Source organism: Theropithecus gelada, chromosome 20 (assembly GCF_003255815.1).
Source record: "Theropithecus gelada isolate Dixy chromosome 20, Tgel_1.0, whole genome shotgun sequence".
Classification (NCBI taxonomy): domain Eukaryota; kingdom Metazoa; phylum Chordata; class Mammalia; order Primates; family Cercopithecidae; genus Theropithecus; species Theropithecus gelada.
Genome location: NC_037688.1, coordinates 67,432,478 through 67,456,923, shown reverse-complemented (window position 1 = coordinate 67,456,923; position 24,446 = coordinate 67,432,478). Strand labels below are relative to the sequence as shown.

The following is a 24,446-nucleotide window of genomic DNA, read 5'->3' as shown; positions in this document are numbered from 1 at the left end:
TTTGATTAGGGAACAGACCATTGCCTCCATATTACAAGTTGTATAAACAGAGTTCATAAAATTAACACAGTGCATATGCAAAATAAATTTACCGATTGCTGGTATGTCAGGATTTATTTTCCAGAAAAGTCTAAAGAAAGGATTTTAGGGACAAGGTAATGAAAGAAGATGACGTTACACACTAGAATTGGTATCAATCACAGGGTTTTCCACACCAGTGGAGCAGAAAGGCATGATTAACTTAAAAGGGAGAAGAGCTTAAGTATCTCCTGCCATACTGCAGTTTGTTAGATATATGCGACTGACGTTCCCATAGATAAGGATACGCAACTGAATACAACATAACCTCAACTACGGTTTTAAAACACCAAGAGGCACCAAAAGACACTCAAAGGGAAAAAATCCAAATAAAACAAAAAGAAAATGCCAAACTGTTAAGTGCAATTGACTTTGAGCCATACGAATGTGGATGGTTTTCTTCCTGTACTTCTTTTATGTATCTAAACTTTCCAAATTTTCTTCAATAAGCATCATTTTTATTCTAAGAACAACAACAATAAAAAACCATAACTTGTAATTTAAGTAATAGTGAAGTACAAGTTAGAGAAAAGATCTCTGATTATCCAAGGAGACATTCAGGAGTGGGTCCTGTTTTACCAGCCTCCCCAAAACAGGGAGACCCAAAGAAGTATCACATCTTACTATGAGTAAAACCATCACCAGATGCTTGAGACTGATATAGTCTTAAGGCAGACTTATGGCGCTGGGTCTCTATTTGACACTAAGGACATGTCTGCAAATGGAGAGCTTGAAGATTTGTAATCTGGTCTTTATACACAAATCTACCTTCTACTAAGATCTGAAGGTAATACTTCAGACTTTTCAGGTTTATAAACTTTTATTGTAGGGGCCTACTATTTTTAGAACCTGTTTAAACATGCTGCATATTATTTTACTCCCAAATGCCTGTCAAGTTTAAGCTGTATTCCGCCTTTGATTAATGACTTAGACAAGAGTCAAATGGCTTGTTTCTAACTCTATCAATCTAGAATAAGCATTATTCCACATGCAGTCATCACAAGAGGGGTGGGAATGTGAGCGAATCTATTTTTATTATCTCTAAAACTGTTTCTGGGTCAAATGTTATTTCCTGAAATAAACAGCTTGCTTGTTTCTTACCTCAGTAAAGAGAGTGATTTGCTGGCAGCTCCGGTGGCAAGTGAGACCAGGATCTTTTTGCTGCCAATTTTGTATCTGTGGAGGCTATTCACTGCACCAATCGCATCTTGTAAGTTTTCCATTTGCACAACAGCCTTGAGCTGATAATCTGTATGGGGGCTGAGCTCAACACTTTTCACCTGCAACAGGAAAAGGGAAAACTGAACGCTATGTCCGCCCAGAACCCTGTCGTCTTAAAACTGAAGGTGAACCATGAAGGAACACGTTTGTGGACTGCAGTGCTTCCATGAAGGAATATGTCTGAACTCTGCTCTTCTGCTGACCAGGACGTAAGTGAGCGAGCATGGGATGACCTTCAGAGATGTCACACTGGCCCGGCCTGTGTGCTCTGGCACACACAGGTTTCCAAGGCAGGCTCAGAGGCCAACACATGGGAAGAATCTTTGGGGTCTTTTCCAGACTCTACAAAACCCAGGGCATGGCCATTTTTAAGAATCTACTAAAAAAGTGCATTTTTAGCAAAACTGCACTTAAAAAAGGAGTCAAATATAGTAAGACATAAACAAGACCAGCCAACATTTTAGAATCCTACCTGTATTTCAGCAGGAAGAGCTAACTAAAATCCATCAATGTTTTACTTATCAAATTGTCTTTTTTTTTTTTCCCTTCTGAGACAGAGTCTCACTCTGTCGCCCAGGCCAGAAAGCAGTGGTGCGATCTCAGCTCACTGCAACCTCTGCTTCCCATGTTTAAGTGATTCTCCTGCCTCAGCCTCCTAAGTAGCTGCGACTACGGGCATGCACCACCACGCCCGGCTAATTTTTTTTTTTTTTTTTAAAGTAGAGACGGGGTTTTCGCTCGCCAGGCTGGTGTGAAACTCCTGATCTCAGGTGATCTGCCCACCTCGGCCTCCCAAAGTGCTGGGATTACAGGCATGAGCCACCACGCCTGGCCACAAATTGCCATTTCAATTTCTGCTTAAGACAAGAGCTTCTCACTGCTAGGTGTCTTGCTCTCTGAGGCTATACTGTAAAAACTGGATTTATAGCACCACTCTGAGCAGACCAAAGGGAAAAGGAAGGAGGAGTTCAAACTTGTTCAGTCACACTTCCACCCTGGCTGTGGTTATGTATATCAAATTAGGTCCTCTTGACTAGAAACTCCACCGAAGAGTATAACAAAGCAAGCACAAGAGGGAAAAAGTTACCTTGCCATGCCTGGCAAATGCTTCCTGTAGGAGCTGCTGCAGCTCCTTCCGGGATAATCTGTAGTCTATGTTGCTGACTTGGACATCAGCACCATTTGCAAATGGGTCTGGGCAGTCGGCTCCGCTGCTTGAATTTGCAATGTTGAAAGCAAGCGGGGATGCTCTGTTTAAAAGGTTTGGAGACATACTCCTGCTTAAAACACACATATTAAGATTATTTTAAAAAACTGTTCTGTATATTTAGATTTCATCATTTAGGCTTTGTTTGAAACTATATACAGAAGCAGCTTTCCCACAACACAACCAAACCAAACATTTGGTTTTCAAATCTGTTTTTAATCTTTTTTTTTTTTTGAGACAGAGTCTCGCTCTGTCACCCAGACTGGAGTGCAAAGGCATGATCTCGGCTTATTGCAACCTCCACCTCCTGGGTTCAAGCAATTCTCCTGTCTCCGCCTCCCCAACAGCTGGGACTACAGGCATGCACCACTACACTCAGCTAATTTTTTGCATTTTTAGTAGAGATGGGGTTTCCCCATGTTAGCCAGGCTGGTCTTAAACTCCTGACCTCAAGTAATCCGCCTGCCTCAGCCTCCCAAAGGGCTGGGATTACAGGCATCAGCCACTGTGCCCAGCTGTGTTTTTAATCTTAAATACACACTGACTTCAGACATTGTCAAAAGTACTATCTACTGACCCCTAATTACTGCCAATCAACATCAAATATTCTTCCTTTGGGTTAAAGCTAAAGGCAGGAATTAGAGGCAGTCCTAATGAATTAACCCTCCGGTTTGTGCATTATCCTTAGGAAATCACCCTGTGATACCAATTTAAGGCGTTTAACTTTCTCGGTGGCTCTGAAAGAGTTAAAAGTTCTTGCTCGCATGTTGCAGTTCTTTCTGCACAGAAGGAAAACTTTTATGTGGCTTTTTAGAAGTAATTTTATATATCCATGTCACTTTTTTTTTTTGAGACGGAGTCTCACTCTTGTCACCCAGGCTGGAGTGCAGTCATGCGATCTTAGCTCACTGCAAGCTCCACCTCCCGGGTTCACACCATTCTCCTGCCTCAGCCTCCTGAGTAGCTGGGACTACAGGAGCTCGCCACCATGTCTGGCTAATTTTTTTGTATTTTCAGTAGAGACAGGGTTTCACCATGTTAGCCAGGATGGTCTTGATCTCCTGACCTCGTGATCCGCCTGCCTCGGCCTCCCAAAGTGCTGGGATTACAGGCGTGAGCCACCATGCTCGACTGATCCACAGTCACTTTCTACAGTGATCTGCCACCAACTCAGCAGAACAAACACAATGCTAAAAAGAGCTCATGGGAATGCAACACAGCCTTATGGCTTCTCTGTCTCCCAAGCCTCAAGAATTCCTTAGTGTGAGAGATAGTGATAGATAATTACTATAGTTTACAGAAAACATCACTTCTCAAACAGCTTCCAATACAGTACCATATTAATAAGAACCACCAATGCATGGCTGTTTTGGGCTTTTTCCTCAACACAGTGAACACAGGGACATCTTAACATGCCTCCCAGCACTGGCCAGGGACTCTCCAACAGGCTTCTCTTTCTCACCTCTGCTTGCCACAATTTCCAGATGGAAGAAGAAGAAATCATGAAAGCATTGTCCCTAAATGTTAACGATGATTACCTGAGGAGAGGGGAACTGGCAGAGGAGGGATGGGAGACTTACTTTGTGCATTTCAGTACTATCTGAATTCTTTTCAACAAACATACTATTTCATAATCCTTCCTATTACATGTAACCACCCCCACGGGTCAAGAAGCCAGACTCACCTAGAAGACCAAGACTGAGATGCGAGCAGAGGACTGACTTGCCTGGATGCAACTAACTTGCTAAAAGCAGACGGATAACTCACTTGGAATACAGTCTCCTCTTTATCTTTTTTCTCTACAGGAGAACTGGTAACACTTCGGGCACTGAGGTTCTCTTTTCTAACAGAAGGGGAAAATTGAACGGAAAAGGTCATATGTCTTCCTTCACATTCAAGAAGCAGCTATGAGAAAGAGTAGTTTCACATACTTCTGACTGGTTTTGTAAACAGGTTCTGCCACCCCCGAGTTTTTCGGCGTCGGCACTGCAGCACTTGAGTTACCGTGAGCGGGTACTACCAGCCTCAGGTGACCTTGCTGCTGCTCACTGTTTCTATGACCAGTTTTTGACTCCATGCGGCACAGCTCCTTCAAAGACACAAGGACAGTGGGGTTTAAATTTTAAGTACCCAAGATTTGTTAGAGCTTTTACAGAAAACGATTGACTCTGAGTATCATTTGAAACACTGAAATCAAAAAGGGACACGCCAAAAGCAAGCGGGCACGTAAAACACAGAAACGAAGAAACCAAACCTACCATAAACTTCAGAAAGCAAGAGGTATCAAAATTACCTGTAAACTTTTAACATTTGTATTTTTTGTAGTAGATCCAGAATTTGCCTGTGACCCTTTTCCAGGCGTGGCTTTGGCACTGGAAGATTGTTCACTTGCATCTTTGATGAGGCACAATTTTGGATTCTTAAGTTTTTTGGGAGACTTCACTTTATCAGCAATTGCATTTGAACTCTTTGTTTCACAGAGTTCTCTATTTTTTGGAGTAAATGACACAATGATCCTATTACCAAAGACATCTTCGTTTTCCATTCGCTTCTGAGCGCGCTCTGCACTATCTTGGTTTATGAAGCGGAGAATTGCACTGCAGCCTGTGATACTCAGCACTTTCCCACCACAATTATCGGACAGGCGTCTGAGCCTGTTGCTGACGCTCTTGCCATCTTTATTTGCTGGTAGGTTATAAACATAGAGCAGAGTGTGGCACTGCTAATACAGAGGAAAGAAGTGTTACATCAGGTTAACTCAAGGGCACACATTCAATTTCAAAATAAGAACAATGGGTGACCTCGAAACTTCAGTTAACAACTTTGGAGAGGAGGTGACAGTGATTTAGAGGGGGGAGGGTAAATCATATAGTGTTGACAAAGTAGCTGAATATTGTTTTAAATAATATGCTTTAGCTGGGCATGGTGGTGCATGCCTGCAGTCCCAGGTACTCAGGTGGGAGGATTAACCTGAGCCCAGGAAGACTGAGGCTGGAATGACTGTGCCACTGCACTCCACTCTGAATGGCAGAGCGAGACACTGTCTCAAAAAATAAAAATAAAAAATAATATGCTAGGCACAGAAGTCTGTATACTGTATGATTCCACTTCTATAAAGTGTCCAGAAAATACAAATCTACAGAGACAGAAAGATTAGTAGTGCCCGGGAGTGGGGAAGGGGATTAACTATAAATTAGCATAACAGATCTTACTGAGGTGATGAAAATATTCTAAAATTGTATAACTCAATTTACTAAAAATTACTGTACACTTAAAAGAGCAGAATTTTGTACTACGTAAATCATATCTCGATGAAGTTGTTTTTAAATGTCTATTTATTTGGCAGGTCCGCTGAATAATAATTTATAAAGTTAGAGCCAGAAGCTAAGCAGGGTCGGTCCTGGTTAGTTTTTGCATAGGAGAATGCCTGGGAATACTGGGTGCTATAGGCTTAAGTAAAAAAAAAAATTTTAAATACCCAACAACTTAGAGCCTGTTCAGCTACAAGAGCAGGTTGCCAGTAGTCAGGCTGGAAGTTCTATTTGGCAGTGGGTAGTCATAATTCTTCCAGATAAATTGAAATTTATGTATTAAGAAGTAGAACTTGGGGCCGGGCGCGGTGGCTCAAGCCTGTAATCCCAGCACTTTGGGAGGCCGAGGCGGGTGGATCACGAGGTCAGGAGATCGAGACCATCCTGGCTAACATGGTGAAACCCCGTCTCTACTAAAAATACAAAAAACTAGCCGGGCGTGGTGGCGGGCGCCTGTAGTCCCAGCTACTCGGAGGCTGAGGCAGGAGAATGGCGTGAACCTGGGAGGCGGAGCTTGCAGTGAGCCGAGATCGCGCCACTGCACTCCAGCCTGGGTGACACAGCGCGAGACTCCGTCTCAAAAAAAAAAAAATTAAAAAAAAAAAAAAAAAAAAAAAAGAAGTAGAACTTGGCCTGGCATGGTGGCTTATGCCTGTAATCTCAGCACTCTGGGAGGCCAAAGCGGGTGATCACCTGAGGTCAGAAGTTCGAGGCAAGCCTGGCCAACACAGTGAAACCTCCTCTCTACTAAAAATACAAAATTAGCCAGGCATGGTGGCGGGCACCTGTAATCCCAGCTACTCGGGAGGCTGAGGCAGGAGAATCAATTGAACCCGGGAGGCGGAGGCTGCAGTAAGCTGAGATCACGCCACAGCACTCCAGCCTGAGTGACAGTGTTTCAAAAAAAAATTTTTTTAAATAAGAATAAGAATATTTTAAAAAGCAGAACCATTAAAGCACCAGGAGAAAACTTAAGATAATTATATAAAGGGTTAAATCCAGAAACAATAAGAGAAATCACTAACAACAGGCAAAGGATGTGAACAATTTACAGAAGAAATAAAGAGCAAACAACAATAATCATAAAATGATATTTTGTACTGTTACATTTTAATTTAAAAGCCAATTATAAGATGATGCCGTTTTTCACTTATTGGCCTGGCAAACATTTAAAACAGATACTTTCATGACTGTAAATTAGTACCACCTTCCTGGAGGACGACACATATCTTGATAGTGAAATTCTAACCCGGAACTTTCAAGCCTTGGGAATTGCCCTATGGTATGTCAGCCCAGGAGCCTAAAGATATCAATTACCTTGCTGGAAATGGTAAAACAAAACAAAACAAAACACAAAACTGGGTATAAACAAAATGTCCACTAACAGGTAGACTGGTTAAATAAAGACCAGCCATACAAGTACTTTTCAAACCAAAATTCTGGTTTTTAAAATGTGGCAGATTGATATTAATATACATTAACACGAAAAGACAGCCAAGCTCTGACATAAAGTTTTTTTCCAAAAGCCACAGAACACCATATATGTGACACATTTTTAAAATCTGGAGGGTAATACCAAAATATTAACAGTGGTTACTTCTGGAGGGTAGAATTGCGGGGTTTTCACTTTCCACATTTCTAAATATTGTGTTTTGTTTTTACAATGATCATACCATACTTTTTTTATTTTTATTTTTTGAGATAGAGTCTACTCTGTCACCCAGGCTGGAGTGCAGTGGTGTGATCTCGGCTTACTGCAACCTCCACTTTCCAGGTTCAAGTGATTCTCCTGCCTCAGCCTCCCAAGTAGCTGGGATTACCAGTGCCCGCCACCACACCTGGCTAATTTTTGTATTTTTAGTAGAGATGGGGTTTCGCCATGTTGGCCAGGCTGGTCTCAAACTCCTGACTTCAGGTGATTTGTGATCTGCCCACCTCAGCTTCCCAAAGTACTGGGATTGCAGGCGTGAGCCACCTCACTCGGCCCATACCATACTTTTCTAATCAGAGGCTTTTCTTTTTATTTGCAGGGTACTGACCAATTATCAACAAAATCTACACTTTTCCTATTACACCTGGGACTCAAAACCCAGGCAGTACCAATATATGTTTAATTTATTAAAATTAAAGGAACAGACTAAAGAACATAAAAATAAATGTACCTTAAATTATCACTCTAGTGGATGGGAAAAAAACATCCAGCAAGACTAAATGTTTTGAACTATCAAAGCTTTTTTTTTTTTTTTTTTTTAACCATAAAGAATAAGAATCTCCAAAGTGGGCAAGTTCTTACCTAAAACACTACATTTACTTTTTTTTTTTTTTTTTGAGACAGTGTCTCGCTCTGTCGACCAGGCTAGAGTGCAGTGGCGCGATCTCAGCTCACTGCAACCTTCACCTCCCGGGAAAAAAACACTGTATTTACTTAAGGCCTTCAAAGTTAGAAAAGTGAGCATCAAACAGAAGCAAAAGGGAAGAAATATAACTACAGCCAAGTGACTAAAAACAAATAATGACAAAGGTGAGTTAGGAAAGAGCCTCAAAAGATGAAGGTAAGGCCTGTGTATGTTTACTCCCTGGGTAAGCCTCTGGTATCCACAACTCTGAACTGTCCATAGCATGAGTTTCATCTTAGACCAGACAAAGGGCTTCTTGGGTATCAGGGGACACAGGGGACTAGCAGGCAAGTGCCGGAATCAGGACACCCGGGGCCCACTCTCTTAACTGCTGCAATCACCGATGACCCGTTTACTTTTTCTAAGAGCTGATTTTTTCCTCCATTAAATGAGGACTTTGCATGAGATCATTTCTAACGTACTTCTGTAACTCTCAGTTATTAAGTTACATAGGAAGACTGCATTTAATGTATGGGATTGCCCACTCTCCTGGATCACCCACACCATGGCTACTTCTCCATTATCATTATTTCTTTCAGAGTTACACACATATTTGCCAAACAGCTTAAACACAGCTCAGCACTGCAATAAGCATTCTTAACCCAAGTCAAGTCTATCAGAAATGCTAGTCCTGGAAACGTGCTCACACCCTCCCAGTATATGGCTTAAACAGGCTACACACAGGTGGAGCAATAACCACTCCTGCTAACTGTGCCCATGCACCACAGGGAATGCACAATAGAAAGCACAGTCTCAGAGGCCCGCTGAAGCTTAAGGATTAAATACCGGAAAAAATGCACAATGACTCCACTTATTTGGCGCCAACCACACAAGTATGTGAGAACCCTTGCCATATTCTCTACCCATAATACTTGCAAGTGAAAAGAATAATGACTTTTAATCTGTTATTTCTATCCACCTGACACAAAACACTGTTAGCTTTGAAGACACTGGCAAGTTGGGAAGGTAAATCTACAAGTCAATTTCACATGATATTTTGAAATAAATAAAAGCAAACTTCATACATACCAATTCTCTGTATATTTGTAAGAGAAGAACTGAAGGTTTCTAAGCCTTACTTCAAAATCTAACCCACCTCTTACAAAGAACAGCCCCCTCTGGGCCTGGCAACCCCCTTACTATGGGCTTTCGGCCTCCACAATGTAATATTGGAAAATGGCAAAATAACGCAAACCCACTTACTGGCATTTTTAGTGGTAACCTGGGGGGCAAGTCGGAAATGAACTCTTCAAATCTGATCAGCTCGTTAGCATGATGCAGCAGTGCTTCTGAGGCCTGGTTTTTATGGACCAAAATAATGTGGAAACCATGCCTGTGTCTCAGGTCACTAAGTTCCAATGCAAAATTGACATCAGCTGAAAGAAAAGGTACAGACCAACCCCATCCCCAAACATTAGAAACACTTGACAAAGACAGACAACTCTATTGACACCCACTGAGAAGAAAGGAAAGGCTGGACTATATTCAAAATTTCTTCCCCCATTTCTTAGGAAAGAAACACGTTTCACAGCAGAAGAATGTAAGACAATCTTATCAAAAGAATTCCAAGACACATATGTTACTTTCAGTATTAAAAGGGAGCAAATACGTTGGGGAGACTCAAATTTGAAATTTATCTTAAACTTTAAAAATTAGTAATACTGAGCACAAGGTAAAAAAAAAAAGGAAGAGGCCAGGCGCGGTGGCTCAAGCCTGTAATCCCAGCACTTTGGGAGGCCGAGATGGGCGGATCACGAGGTCAGGAGATCGAGACCATCTTGGCTAACACAGTGAAACCCCGTCTCCACTAAAAAATACAAAAAACTAGCCGGGCGAGGTGGCGGGCGCCTGTAGTCCCAGCTACTCGGGAGGCTGAGGCAGGAGAATGGCGTAAACCCGGGAGGCGGAGCTTGCAGTGAGCTGAGATCCGGCCACTGCACTCCAGCCTGGGCGACAAAGCGAGACTCCGTCTCCAAAAAAAAAAAAGGAAGAAAAAAAAATCACATTTTTCAATAAACCTGGTCCCAGCCAGGCGCAGTGGCTCACACCTGTAATTCCAGCACTTTGGGAGGCCAAGGAGGGTGGATCACCTGAGGTCGGGAGTTTGAGACTAGCCTGACCAATATGGAGAAACCCCATATCTACTAAAAATACAAAATTAGCTGGGCGTGGTGGCGCATGCCTGCAATCCTAGCTACTCGGGAGGCTGAGGCAGAAGAATCGCTTGAATCTGGGAGGCGGAGGTAGCGGTGAGCCTAGCAAGATTGCACCATTGCACTCCAGCCTGGGCAACAAAAGCGAAACTCTCATCTCAAAATAAATGAATAAAATACAAATAAAAAATAAACTTGGTCCCACAATAACTCAAGTTCCAAGGAGGAAACACAGAAATCTACCTAGACCCAATTTTTTTCTAAACAGTTCTCAACAATAATCATAAACATGTCTCATGCACTTCAGCCTCTTTGGGGATACGTTTTACTTTCGCATGTTTCTGGCTTCTGCGATAATTTCCCATGCAGTGAGTTTAGCTGAAGTTAGCAGATGTTTCTGTACTTACTTGACACAAGAACCACTGTGGCTGGAGCAGTGTGGGTATTTGCAAACCTGCGGAGACTCTGCCGTAGTTTATCATCAGCGGCATTCTTTGCAGTCGCATTGATGTGGGCAACGGTTACCTGCATTAATTTATAATAAGGGTGAATAAGCAGGAGCTGAGGCTAGAAAACTGCTACATATTCTGCCCATATTTTTTATTTTTTTTTAAATTTTATTATACTTTAAGTTCTGGGGTACGTGTGCAGAACGTGCAGGTTTGTTACATAGGTATACATGCGCCATGGTGGTTCGCTGCACCTATCAACCCATCATCTAGGTTTTATGCCCCACATGTATTAGGTATTTGTTCTAATGCTCTTCCTCCCCTTGCCCTAACCCCCTGACAGACAGACCCCAGTGTGTGTTGTTCCCCTCCCCATGTCCATGTGTTCTCACTGTTTAACTCCCACTTAGAAGGTGAGAACATGCACTGTTTGGTTTTCTGTTCCTGCATTAGTTTGCTGAGAATAATGACTTCGAGCTTCATCCATGTCCCTACAAAGGACATTATCTCATTCTTTTTTATGGCTGCATAGTATTCCATAGTGTGTATGTGCCACATTTTCCTTATCCAGTCTATCACTGATGTCTGCCCATATTTTAATAAGTAATTCTTGATAAAAAAAAATTCTCATTACTATTAGGAATGGTAAAAAAATTACAACCAGATCTCAGTAATCTCAACATTGGTTCTCGATATGAACTAACTGGGTCTGTGACTAACCCTGCTCTCATCTCCATCTTCTGTTTTTGCATTTCTTTCATCCTCTTTTCAGAAAATAAGTAGAAAATAGGAAGTGAAATTTGAACTCAGTTAAATTTGCTCTAATAGCTTCTGCCAACAATTTGGAAGTGGTAGAGATCAGATAAATGACTAAAATAATACTTAAGGCTGTGTTGTATGTCATATGTCTATGGTACCCATGCAAGCTTGTGCAACCCGCCTTATTTTGTTGTTTTCTGTTTTGTTTTAGGCTTTTAGTAGCCTGAAGCCATGGTTTTTAGTTTCTGTCTCTACTAATAAGCAGAAAAGAGAGATAAGGAAGGTGCTTTACTAGCCCAACCAGAAACAGAAATTGAGAATCCATGATTGTATTGTCTCCCTTGGACACCTCTGGATGGCTTTCAGAATCTGGGGCTAGGTGGTGGAGACAGGAGGGAGGATATCCCCTAAGGGAGCTAAAATGCATTTATTTTTGTTATAACTATCAGGTTCACATGTAAGTCTCCAAAGGAAGGAAAGGTTAATTTTGAGAAAGGTTAATTTCTCAAAAGTAATTCTGAGAAAGGTGCCTCAGGCACCTGCAATACACAATAACTACTTGCTGGTTTTTGTAAAGAACATGGGTATATCATTTTAGACAAGCAATATGGGCTATCAATAGAATTAATTGTCTAAAAGTCAAAAGACCTGATTTCTAGTTTCAGCTTAAAAACACAGACTCTTGGGGTCAGACAAATCTAGATTCATATCCTTGCTCTTCCTGGCCAAGTGATCTTAAAGAAGTTTCTTCACCTCTTAGGGCCTCAGTTTAATTTGTAAATTGTAAATAATATATTCTGCGTGCCTGGTTCAAACAGCAATAATGAAAATCAAAGGAAAAAATACATATATAACCATTATACCAGTATAGAACTAAAGTATAAATTAGGGAGCATAACTGAAAGATAAGAATGATTAAATTATTTTTAGTACTTTGGAAGTGGTCTTTTGCTAATTTATTTGAAAACTTGGTACAAATGCATTATCATTAAACAAATTTTCAATCAGAATTCCAAAAAAACAACAACAAAAACAAAAACCCACACATGTACAGCACTTTGAGAGGCCAAGGCAAGAGGACTGCTTGATCCCAGGAGTTTGAGATGAGCCTCCACCACCTAACTCCAGATCCTAAAAGCCATCCAGGGGTGTTCAAGGGAGAGAATACAGTCATGGGTTCTCAGTTTGTTTCTGGTTGGAACATAGGGAGACCTTGTCTCTACAAAAAATAAAAAATGAGCCGAGCATGACAGCATGCATCTGTGACCCCAGCTACTTGGGAGGCTGAGGTGGGAGGATCACTGGGGTCCCAGGGTTCGAGGCTGCAGTGAGCCATGACTGCGTCACAGCACTCCAGCCTGGGTGACACTTAAGACTCTGTCTCAAAACAAACATACATCTGCTTATTCCTCTACTATAGATTAAAATTATTACTTTTTTTTTTTTTTTACCTGGCAATTATTTAGCTCTTGAATAACTTCCTTGTTTTCTTTACTGATGTCACACACACAGATGAATTCTGCTTCTCTGTGGCCTTTAAAAAACTTCTCACGGATTCTTTGCACAACAGCAGTTGCTGACCGGCCAGAGGGAACGGAGCAGTTTTCAATATCCCAAAAAACTCCAATGGGAGGTAAGTTTTCTAGCACCTGTCCAGCTACTGCAACTTCTGGTGACCCTTAAGAAATGTTAACATTTTCGATCACTTGTAGTGGAAAACAAATGGCAAATTAAAATAAGATAATAAACTACCTATCATTCTGAGTGGCAGAAAAACTAAATTATTAATTAATGCTAAGTTTTAAGGCTACCAACCTCACTGGTTGACCTAATAAGCAATCAAGCTGTCAAAGTATCACTCTAAGAGATTATTCCTGTGTTTCAGGAGAAGACAAATCTAAAAATCAAGTGACTTTAAGCCCAAAATAAATCCATCTCAAAGCATGAGCCATTCTGACATTAAGCAGTGATGCTTCCCTAAACACGAGCACATTAACTGGCCGGATTCTGCAGCTCCAAGATCCGACTTTCAAGATTAGCCCACACTTATCTACCTGCTTGGTATTAACCAGCACTGAGGAGCTGACAAAGGGTGAAGCTGTTACTGTCATTGATTCTGAGTTAACGCTGCATTAACATTAACATCTGATTTAACATTTTAAAAATGTTTTCAAAATGTATTGCATTAACTACTTTTCAGGGAAATTATTTTTACTGAGAACTCTTTGGTTTTCAAATACCGTTTTTAATCAGCCATTACTAAATTATTCTGAACATTTCTAGGGAGTATACCATCAACAAGTGTGATTTCCAACCTAAGGTGACACCAAATCTTTTCCAGCACTTTTATTTCTCCTGATATACTACCAATTTTTCTATACACAGCTTCTGTGTACAGCCTCGGCCCAACATAAAGGGCAAATGACTTCCTGGTCTGTAATAAAAAAAAGATTTCTACCAAGATATGGAAACGGAGACTCACACACACAGTAGCTTTAGAACCATAAGGAATCCTTCAAAGGTGATTAAATGCAGTGTTAGTATCAGATATTGAAAGCTATTTAAATATGCACAATTTATGCCATACTGTCATTTACCAAATTTTGAAGCAGCTTTGCCTAGACTGGTCGCCAATAACAACGTGGTCTCCTTCCCTGTTCCTTTGGTTCCACAGCCATTACACAGAGGGACAGCAAGAGGTGCAGGTTGAGTATTTGGAGGTGGTATATTTGGCCAAACTTTAGCTGCATCGATTATGCTATTTCTTGCTGGCTGTTTTAAATTTTTTTTAAAAAGGAGGAGGTGTCAGATACATCATTTCAGAAGCTGGAGTTATATACAACAACTGAAAACACACTAAGTGTTTTATCTTTCCACTTGCTAGCCTGTAAGAAAACATACTTTCAAATAATCTTTCCAAGAACCATTAGCTATCAATTTGTAAATTCATTTCCAGAAGTGACTTGACATGATCAAGAAAGATATTCACGTGGTCAGATCTTTACATTTTGGGGCAGGAGTCTGCTGCAACGAAGACCTCACACATATTTTACATAAAGGGTAGTAAAGTCTCACTTGAACACCAATGTGACTGAGGCCAAGTTTCAGGTTTCCCACATTATTGCAAAAAGACAATATGCAGTTATCTACATTACATGAATGGACTTATGTGTAAGTTGAATGTAAGTTATAAGAAATCCATTGTGCTTTAGTCTTTAAAGATAGAACACGAAGGCTTTGCCAACCTAGTCTCACATATAAGAAATAGATTTATTGCAACAAGAGGCTCTAAAAGTATAAACTACAAAAATAATGACTCTCTACTTTTCTGAATGCTCTCCCATTTTACCCTTTGTTTCTTTCAGAACCAGCAAAAATTATGCTGATGAGGAGACTCCCCTATACCATAGGAGAACCTTCAACCCCATATATAATAAAGACTTTTCAAGATAAATCCACTTCAAAAAAGTCATTCCTCAATCCTCAGCTGCACCCAACGTAAGAAATAAAAAGATACGAACCTTGTTTAGACAGTCTTCGCAGTAAAGTGAGCCCTTTAAACAAACCGGAGGTACCACATTAAGGTGCAAAGAGTTGGTGCACAAGTGAGGCGTTAGCTCCGACTGTGAAATGTGCTCTTCCAAATGCCCTGGAGCCCCACTTGTGAAATCAGAACAGGGGAAATAGCCAGCGGAGGTGCAGCCCTGCAGAGTCGGAAACTGATGTAGCTTGTGCACATTACCATGACATGATTGGAAGTGGAGTTTTCCACAACAGGGCAGGTGTTTGCAGGAAGACAGGTTACTCTCTAGACACATGCTGGGAAAGTCACTTGCAATGCCTGCCAAATTGTTCCTAGCTGAGGCATTCTGGAGTGAAGATGCAGACTGGAAAGCAAACCCTGACCCTACCTGACACGTGATTGTCCTGGTGCTTTGCGAGTCTAACAGTGCGCCCGGGTGAATCAAGCTACTGGTACCTCCACTACCGCCACCGCCACCACCAAAACGCATTGGCGAAGTGGAGGGTTCATTAGGGCAATGAGCACAGCAGCTTACTTTGGGGACAGATGAAAGCTGTATTTTAGGCTGCTGAAGAGAACGAATATCAGGAAGTGGGACTGCTGGAAAAAGCTTAGAGCCAGCATGAAGGGGAGATGGTACATCCTTTAGTTCCACAGCAACTTTCTTGTTCTCCATGTACTCTTTCTGAGAAAAGAAAATCAAAACATAAATTAATTTTATGAGGCCCATGGTTTTTTTGGTTACTCATATCCTACTGCATTCACAAACAGAAAAAGTGTTCAATTCTGTTACATCACTAAATCATAACTGAACAAAATGGAATCACAGCTAGTTAAAATCAGGAACATTCTTCAGAGAGGTCTGCAGGAAGTGAACATTGGAACACACAACTAAAATGAAGACTACATGCTTCCTGAATCGAAACAGACTGGGATGGGAGGGCCTATTTACATCTTTAGCAGCCGCCATGCCTCAGTAACTTCCTTTTGATAATTTCCCCTTGCCTCATAGAATCCTCTGAAGACAAAATAGGTGGTATGAAAACAACACAGTCACACAAACAGCATTCAATAAAGGCGGCTAACACACACGGTGGTTTGAGGACAATCCTTTATAGTTCCCGTGGTCAGTTCCTAAGGGATTTCAGTAAGATCCCCCAAGGAAAGGAGTAAAGTTTCAAACACAGATGAGATCAGCCATCTACCCAGATGGCCCACCCATGTTGCTGATGACATTTCATAAACCCTGAGATATAATGACCTAAAGCCATAATGACAATTATACTGTAGCCAGTGAAAAGATTTAGAGAAATTAGAAAACTATTCGAGAAAAAGATCCAAGACAAACCGTTTGCCACATGACTCCAACATAAACACAGGAAGCCAGTATATTACAAAGGTTCTAAGCAGAGCATCATTGGCAGAGACCTGGGTTAGAATCTGATAATCAACAGTTCTATGACCTTGGGTAAGTTATTAACCTACACTTTGGTTTCCTCATCCATAAATTGGGAACAATACAATATACCTCCTAGAGTTGCTAGGAGGATAAAATAAGATAGAGCACATAGAGCACCTGGCACAGCACCTAGCCACTGAAAGGGGACTAAACTCATCCGCCTTCACAGGCTGACTGCAAGAGCCATTAAGATGAAAAGGGTGCCCTGCTACGGTGACCGAGACGTGCTCACCCTTCACAGCACCCGAGGGTCCATCTGACACCTACAATTCCACTCCTTTTGCTGTGATTCTACACTCACCTGGGAGCATATGCTCATCTGGAAGAAATGTGAATTTTCAGCTAAACTTTCCCTAAAAGGGAGGTAACAGCAATGGGCTGACCAGCCAATGAACTGCCCTCTTGGTAATTATAGTCAGACTGAAATTAACACAATGGTACTCTGATTTATACAGATCAGGCTCATACAGGCAGGCTTATTATGAGTTGATCCCCCGAACCTACTCCATTCTGCATGCCACTGACAAAACTGAGTTTCAAGATCTGTAAAGTTGACCGAGTAATTCTGAATTGTGTGACTCCATAAGGACGAGATCTACCATCCCATCCCAGGAAGCCTTGCTTTTGATGCCAACCCTCATCGTCAACTGTCCCTAAAATAAAACACTCCTAAAATGACTCAAATTACTTGATGCCTTGCAACAAAGACAACCATATAGTGAAAACCTAGAAAAAATAGAGAATTAAATTGGTTTTTAAAAAGTTATTAATACCCAGCCGGGCGCGGCAGCTCACGCCTGTAATCCCAGCACTTGGGAGGCCAAGGCGGGTGGATCACCTAAGGTCAGTAGTTCAAAACCAGCCTGGCCAACATGGTGTAACCCCATCTCTACCAAAATGCAAAAATTAGCTGGGCATGATGGCGGATGCCTGTAATCCCAGCTACTAGGGAGGCTGAGACGGGAGACTCCCTTGAACCCGGGGGACAGTGGTTGCAGTGAGCCAAGATTGTGCCACTGCACTACAGCCTAGGAAGCTGAGCGAGACTCCGTCTCAAAAAATAATTTTAAAAAAAGTTACTAATACCCTTATATAAAATTGTAGTACAATCTCACTTGAATCCCAAGTACAATACAAAATAAGAACTAGAAAGGTGGTAACATAAGTGCATGAAATGAAATCAGGAAATGTCAAAAGTGGCTGGGCACGGTGGCTCATGCCTGTAATCCCAGCACTTTGGGAGGCTGAGGCAGGAGGATCACTTGAGGTCAGGATGTCAAGACCAAGCCTAGCCAACACGGCGAAACCCCATCTTCACTAAAAATACAAAAAAATTAGCCAGGTATGGTGGTGCAGGCCTGTAATCTCAGCCACTCAGGAGGCTGAGGCAGGAGAACTGCTTAAACCAGGGAGGCAGAGGTTGCAATAAGCCGAGATCGCACCACTGCACTCCAGCCTGGGCAACAGAGAAGACTCCATCTCAAAAAAAAAAAAAAAAAAAAAGGCGGCCAGGCGCAGCGGCTCAAGCCTGTAATCCCGGCACTTTGGGAGGCCAAGACGGGCAGATCACGAGGTCAGGAGATCGAGATCATTCTGGCTAACCCGGTGAAACCCTGTCTCTACTAAAACAATACAAAAAACTAGCCGGGCGAGGTGGCGGGCGCCTGTAGTCCCAGCTACTCCGGAGGCTGAGGCAGGAGAATGGCGTAAACCCGGGAGGCGGAGCTTGCAGTGAGCTGAGATCTGGCCACTGCACTTCAGCCTGGGCGACAGAGCAAGACTCCGTCTCAAAAAAAAGAAAAAAAAAAAGAAAAGAAAATGTGAAAATCACAATGAGTAAGCAAGACGTTAGGAGACATAAATTTGTACTGAGAAATAAATATTCAAGAGAAATCTCAAAGAAAAAAAACAGGCAGTGATAAGCTCTTCCCAACCCTTCCTAGATTATAGACTCAAAACTCAGAGGGCTACAGTAAAATACAACATATTTTGTACTTTCTTCTGATTTTACTCCACAATGTGGACTTTTAATCTTTGTTACCTGTGACTTTAATGAGAAAGAAATCTTTCCCAAATTTTACCATTAAATATTTAAGGCATCTACTGGTACTCAGAGTGAAATAGAGGAGTTAAAAAATCATGCTGTGCTCTCACATTATAATATGGTACAAGGGGCAATACAGGCAAGATCTACAGAAAAATGTGGCAGAGACTCCAGGATGAGAGACTGTATCCCAGACCAAATGGACCTCTCTCATCTATTTGGATGAGGAACCCGCTACGTCCTTAGTCTTGCGTATAGTTACCGTTTGGGGACTATGTGGCAGCGTCTGCTCAGGACGAGAAAAGCAATTAGAGAATTTCCAAAGCCATGGCTTAGCGTCATTATCTTGTTGAAGCCATCCACGTGTTCTACTGCAGGAGTTCTCAGTTCCCTTTCCTTCCATCATACAGCCATGCAAAGTGATTCAACATTCTTTCATCTTTCTTTTCTTTCATTCTTCCACCCTGTTAGGAACGAGTAAGATGTCAGTGTTATTTCCTTGCATAAGTACAAAGTTTGCAACACTGCAGCCATATTTACAGTGCAATGGCTCTCAACAATTCAAATCTTTGTTTCGAGAGGGAGTCTTGCTCTGTCGCCCAGGCTGGCATGCAGTGGTACGATCTCAGCTCACTGCAACCTCTGCCTCCCAGGTTCAAGTGATTTTCTTGCCTCAGCCTCCCGAGTAGCTGGGACTACAGGAGCCTGCCACCATGCCTGGCTAAATTTTATATTTTTAGTAGAGATGGGGTTTCACCAACTTGGCCAGGCTGGTCCTGAACTCCTGACCTCAAGTGACCCACCCTCCTCGGCCTCCCAAAGTGTTGGGATTACAGGCATTAGCCACTGCACCTGGCCAACAGTTCAAACCTTAAACAAAATAATAATAATAAAATAAATGAAGGAAAAAACCACAAAAGAATAAGTATCAGAGCAAATTACAGGTTAATAAAATTTGGCAAACTTGGTTGACTCTGTTTATGCTTAAAATCCAACTCTATCAATCTGATTTTTTAAAAAATCTATAATCTGCAATTCTTCATGTTCCATAGCTCTTCAAATGAAAAATGAACTCTCCGTGAGTCCTGTTTCCTTTCTACACATAACCATGCCTGAGATAAGTAACCCTATCTTGGAAACTTGTATACTCCAGAGTGAGACTTTACCTCCTCACTTGGCTGGGATCAATTTTTTCTAGTTTTTCTTAATTCTTTTCGGCTCTCTCTCCTTAAAGACTCTGCTTAGGAAAGTCAAAAGTTAACAGAAGAGAGCATCTAACCTGAGTAAAAGAGCCACCACCACATCCTCATTAACAACTATGTGTAAGATTTTAAAAGTGATTTAAGAACAACGTCTTGCACTGTTTCTTTGATCCGAGCATGGAAGGTCCAAACTAAGTGGCCTCTGTGGACTTTGAATCTGATTTGCTACAGAACAAATTGAACCAATTTCTTAGTTTACTAAGGATGAAGTGCAATCTGATCTATCACTGAAAATCTAACTGATAGAAAAATCTCAAGTCGCAGATGTGTCATATCTATGCCAGGGCAACAACACTCTTACAGGTCTCAACAATAAATGCAAGCGAGCCACCCTACCGTGGCTCAGGCCTATAAACGCAGCACTTTGGGAGGCCAAGGTCGGTGGATTGCTTGAACCCAGGAGTTCCCGACCGGCCTGGGCAACACAGCAAAACCCCATCTCTACAAAAAATACAAAAAATTAGCCGAGCATGGTGGTGCAAGCCTGTAGTCCCAGCTACTTGGGAGGCTGAGGTGTGAGGATTGCTTGAGCCCAGGAGGTCGAGGCTGCAGTGAGTTGTGACTCTGCCACTGCACTGCAGCCTGGGCGACAGAGTGAGACCCTATCTCAAAAACAAACAAAATTACATGAATTCAAATTTCAGTGTCCATAAATAAAGTTTTACTGGGACACAGACACACTCATTCATTTAAATACTGCCTATGGCTGCTTTTGCATTCCAATTGCAGAGCTGCCAAGAGAGTCTCTGTAAAGAGACTGTATGGCCCACAAAGCCTTATTTACTATGTGGCTCTTTTGTCAGCCTGGGCAACACAGCAAGATCACAGCTCTAAAATAAAATAAAGTTTAAAAAATTAGCATGGTGTGGCAGCGTGCACGTAGTCCCAGCTACTGGAGAGACTGAGGTGGGAGGATCTCTTGAGCCCAAGAATTTGAGGCTGCAGTGAACTATGATTGGGCCACTGCCCTTCAGCGTGGGCAACAGAGTGAGATTCCATCTCTAAAAAAATTTTCGTTTTGAAGTTTCTGTTTCCTCCTATGTAAAATGTGGCTAATTTCTCCCCTGCCACTGCATTACACAGAAAAAAAAAAAAAAATTAGATACATGAACCCCACTGTCTATTTTCACCACTGCATCTCTTGTGCCAACCAAAATGCCCTCTATTCTGTAAATACAAGGTAAACATTAGTTGAATGAAGAATTTAATTAATAAAGCACACCATTTACCCACTACACACTATGGGGAGTGGTTAATTTGGAGACAGGGATGGATTTAACTGCTACCACTGATAGTAAATTACGACTCTTGCTTTTCCTATTAGATACAGGTTTTATGTCCCCCAAAAAGCTCCCCTCAAAATCCTAAGCATCTGTGATATTCAAGGTGTACACAACTTAAACATTTTCTCAAACTTCTTCAAAGCCAAATCCTGAAAGTGAGCCGACATTTACAGTATAATCTAGTTTACAAGGTATTTTCATTTAACATTACTTATGTCTTCATTCAGCAAATATTTACTTAGTATCTACTATGCAGCAGGTCTGTGCTTGGCACAAGGAATATAATGAAAAAAACCCAGACGGTGGGAACCACTTATATAATTTTCGCAATAATTCTGGGAGGTAGACAGGGGAGAAATTAGCTACATTTTTGCAGAGGGGGAAACACAAACTTAATGAAGTTTTGTAGCGAGCCTGACACAAAATTAGGTTTGTTCACCCCTTTCCACTACACCAAGGTGCCTTCAATACTGCACAATACAAGCGATTAAAAGTAAAAACTTTCAGGTGCCTGCACCCTGAAAATTTCCCAAATATTATCCACGAAGCAACTTAGATAGCTAAAAGCAGGTTCTGTTTGACTTGAGTGATGGTCTCCTTTCTGTCACTCTCTCCAACTCTTTTGGGCAATTCGGTTGACTCTGTCGACTGTCTGCATTTTGGTCTCCAATTCTACCGTGGTGCAGCTTTGGACAACTCACAATCTCTCTGAACCTCAGATGCCATCTCTAAAATGGGTGTGACAATAATAGAAACCACCTTACAAGGCCGTTGTTTGGATAATTACAGGGAACATTTAGCAAACGGTGTTTCTTTAGCACCCAATGTAGTCCTTGATCCCACACCACTCCATCCCATTACCGTTTTCTCCCCCATAGCTCTGTGTTTAAAGTGGCCTTTTTAGCTTATTTTATTATCTTTCTCCCCATTTAGAATATAAACTCCATGACAGCAGAGACTATGTTTTCTTATTCACTATTCCGTCTCCTGCCCTTAGTACAATGCCTGGCACATTTCAATAAAAAACTGTTGAACGAATAAAGCTTAATAAATATCTAGGAAGACAGTTTAGGTTTCAATACACCGATTTGCAAAACAGAAGAATATTTACCGCTCAGAGATTTACCGCTCAGAGAAGTCCAAAAGATACAAATGCAATTGGACAACTCTTGGTATTACCGTAAAGGTGCTTGAGAAACTCTAAAAGGTGTATCAAGAGGTCGCATTACAACTACTAGTGAGAGTGGCTGAAGCCCTAAACACTATCTGTCAACCCTGAGACTACACCCTACGGCTTGCTAAAAGGCCGAGGAGAATGCAAAACGGCCGGGGAGGGGGGAGGGTGTTGCAAAAACACCCGCCCCTTTCCTTCTCTCTTAACCTTCCAGCTGTGCACTTCACTCCTGGAGGGCCCCTCTGGGGGTCAGACAGACAGGGGCGGGCGGGGAGCCAAATACCCTCGAAGGGGAACAGCGGCGCCAACAGTGACAGCAGTGAATGGACCCGAAAGGGAGACAAGCCAACTCTTTCTTGGGGGGGCCGACAGGCGTGTCCCAGTTAGCCAACCTGCCCCCTCCACCACCATCCCACCAGGGGAAAGAGAGGGTACTGTCCTCCGTCCCGCCCCGCTGGCCCCGGAACAGAGCCTGCTGGGGTCTGGTCGCAGCGCTGTCTGCAAACTCACCTCTGCCGCCGGCTCCACCTCCGCTCACATTCCGGCCCCGCCGCCTTCCCCCCGCCCCCCCAGGCCCTTTGTTTTGATTCCCGACTCCGCAGCTCCCGCCGCCGCCGCCAAGCGCACCCTCCACTTCCGCTTCCGCACCGCACCGCCCCTGTCGCAAAACCGACGCCCTTCTCTCCCCTTCGCCCCGCCCCCTCCTCGCCCCGCCTCCTCCGCCGCGTCCTGTCCGCGCGGGGCATGCTGGGAACCCCGGGGGGGGCGGGGCCTCGCGGCCCTGCAGCCTCGTCAGGCTCAGTCCCCTCCCGATAAACCCCTAAATAGGGACTTTCCCGGGGGGTGACCCTGGCTTTTTTGGCGAAAACCCCCAGTTTAAGGAGGCCTTCCCCCTGGCTTCACGTTGTGGAGTCGAAAGGAACCTTGAAGCGGAGAATGAGAGAGCTCGTGACGTGGATCCGAGGAAAAAACCTGCCAACCAGGATTTAATAGAATTCGGCTCTTTTCAGGCTTTGGAGGGAAGGCGATTTGAACGGAATTTCAATGAAAAACCCGATCGTTTCTGCTTTTTTTTTTACCCCCTCGCTCAGGTCTCGTCACGTGATGGTCCTACTTTATTTTTAAAAATTAAATGGCGCATATTCCCTAGCATCCTAAATCTAGTGCAACCTAGTGGCAAGTGAAGAAAAAAAATAACTGCCAACCCGGCTTCCTGCGAGGTCCCCCGGGGTTCTCGCAAAGTTGCTACCCAACTGGCAAAAATAAAGGTATGCAAAGACTCAACTGGACGTTGCCACCAAGAATCAAGAGATTTTGGGGGACTTTGGCAAGAAAACGTTATCTGTAAAAGTCCTGCTCCAAAGCTGGTTACAAATGAATACTGCGTTTCCAGTGACAGGTTGGGCGAGCAGAAAGGAGACCTTATGGTTAGTTTCAAATACTTTTATGTCTTAGGTGGCCAGATACGCCGTGTGGTTTGCTTTTTTTTTTTTTTTTTTTTTTAAATAGCGTCCCACAATCTTCACGTTTCCCTGGAATGAAAAAATTTTAAGACTCAGCAAAAGGGTGATTTCTGAAACTACCAGCTGCTTACTATTTTCTGTTGCAAATTAGAAAAACAAAGCACATATTGTGTAAATTAAATCTAGACACAATTTAGGATGTGCTAACTGCTAGCTGAATGCTACCTTAGAAGTTTATTTTTAAAGTTTGCCCAGAAACAAGTTGACTTTGCAAAAGAATCCGTAAGTCGAAATTGCCAAACAAGAACATTTTCCCCCAAAAAAATCCTCACTGGGAGGTTATTTCAATAGGCCACCCCCATTACGTGGGGATTAACACGTCCCTGTAAACATTCTTGTAGATGGGTATTGTGGAGGGCAAGATCAGACATGTAACTGAAGAATCCTTTGTGCCTGTATTTAATTTTCCAGAAGGCAGATGACAAGCATACATCCTCTCCCTGCGTAGGTATTTATTACTGCTGACTAAATCTTGACTGTGGGCTGGGCGCAGTGGCTCAGGCCTGTAATCCCACTACTTGGAGAGGCTACGGAGGGAGGATCTGTTGAGCCTATAAATTTGAGACTAGACTGGGAAACAGTGAAACTCCATCGCTATTTAGAA

The 24,446-nt window shown here is 42.5% G+C and overlaps 1 protein-coding gene across 4 annotated transcripts in view; it reads right to left on the bottom strand.

The window, feature by feature from the left end:
• MARF1 (meiosis regulator and mRNA stability factor 1) overlaps positions 1-22,977 on the bottom strand; it is a 49,132-nt gene extending 26,155 nt beyond the window's left edge. The window contains exons 1-12 of one of the 4 annotated variants that reach the window (XM_025371102.1): positions 22,830-22,977; positions 18,863-19,064; positions 15,096-15,782; positions 14,172-14,346; positions 13,026-13,252; positions 10,774-10,891; positions 9,417-9,589; positions 4,800-5,228; positions 4,438-4,595; positions 4,191-4,349; positions 2,387-2,579; positions 1,180-1,358 (exon numbers count right to left, since the gene is read on the bottom strand). In XM_025371102.1, coding sequence (XP_025226887.1) covers positions 1,180-1,358; positions 2,387-2,579; positions 4,191-4,349; positions 4,438-4,595; positions 4,800-5,228; positions 9,417-9,589; positions 10,774-10,891; positions 13,026-13,252; positions 14,172-14,346; positions 15,096-15,782; positions 18,863-19,006 — 2,642 coding nt within the window. In that variant the 5' untranslated portion in view covers positions 19,007-19,064; positions 22,830-22,977. The remainder of the gene's footprint in view (positions 1-1,179; positions 1,359-2,386; positions 2,580-4,190; positions 4,350-4,437; positions 4,596-4,799; positions 5,229-9,416; positions 9,590-10,773; positions 10,892-13,025; positions 13,253-14,171; positions 14,347-15,095; positions 15,783-18,862; positions 19,065-22,829) is intronic. The other 3 variants (XM_025371103.1, XM_025371104.1, XM_025371106.1) reach the window with 3 other exon arrangements.
• Positions 22,978-24,446: the final 1,469 nt, after the last annotated feature.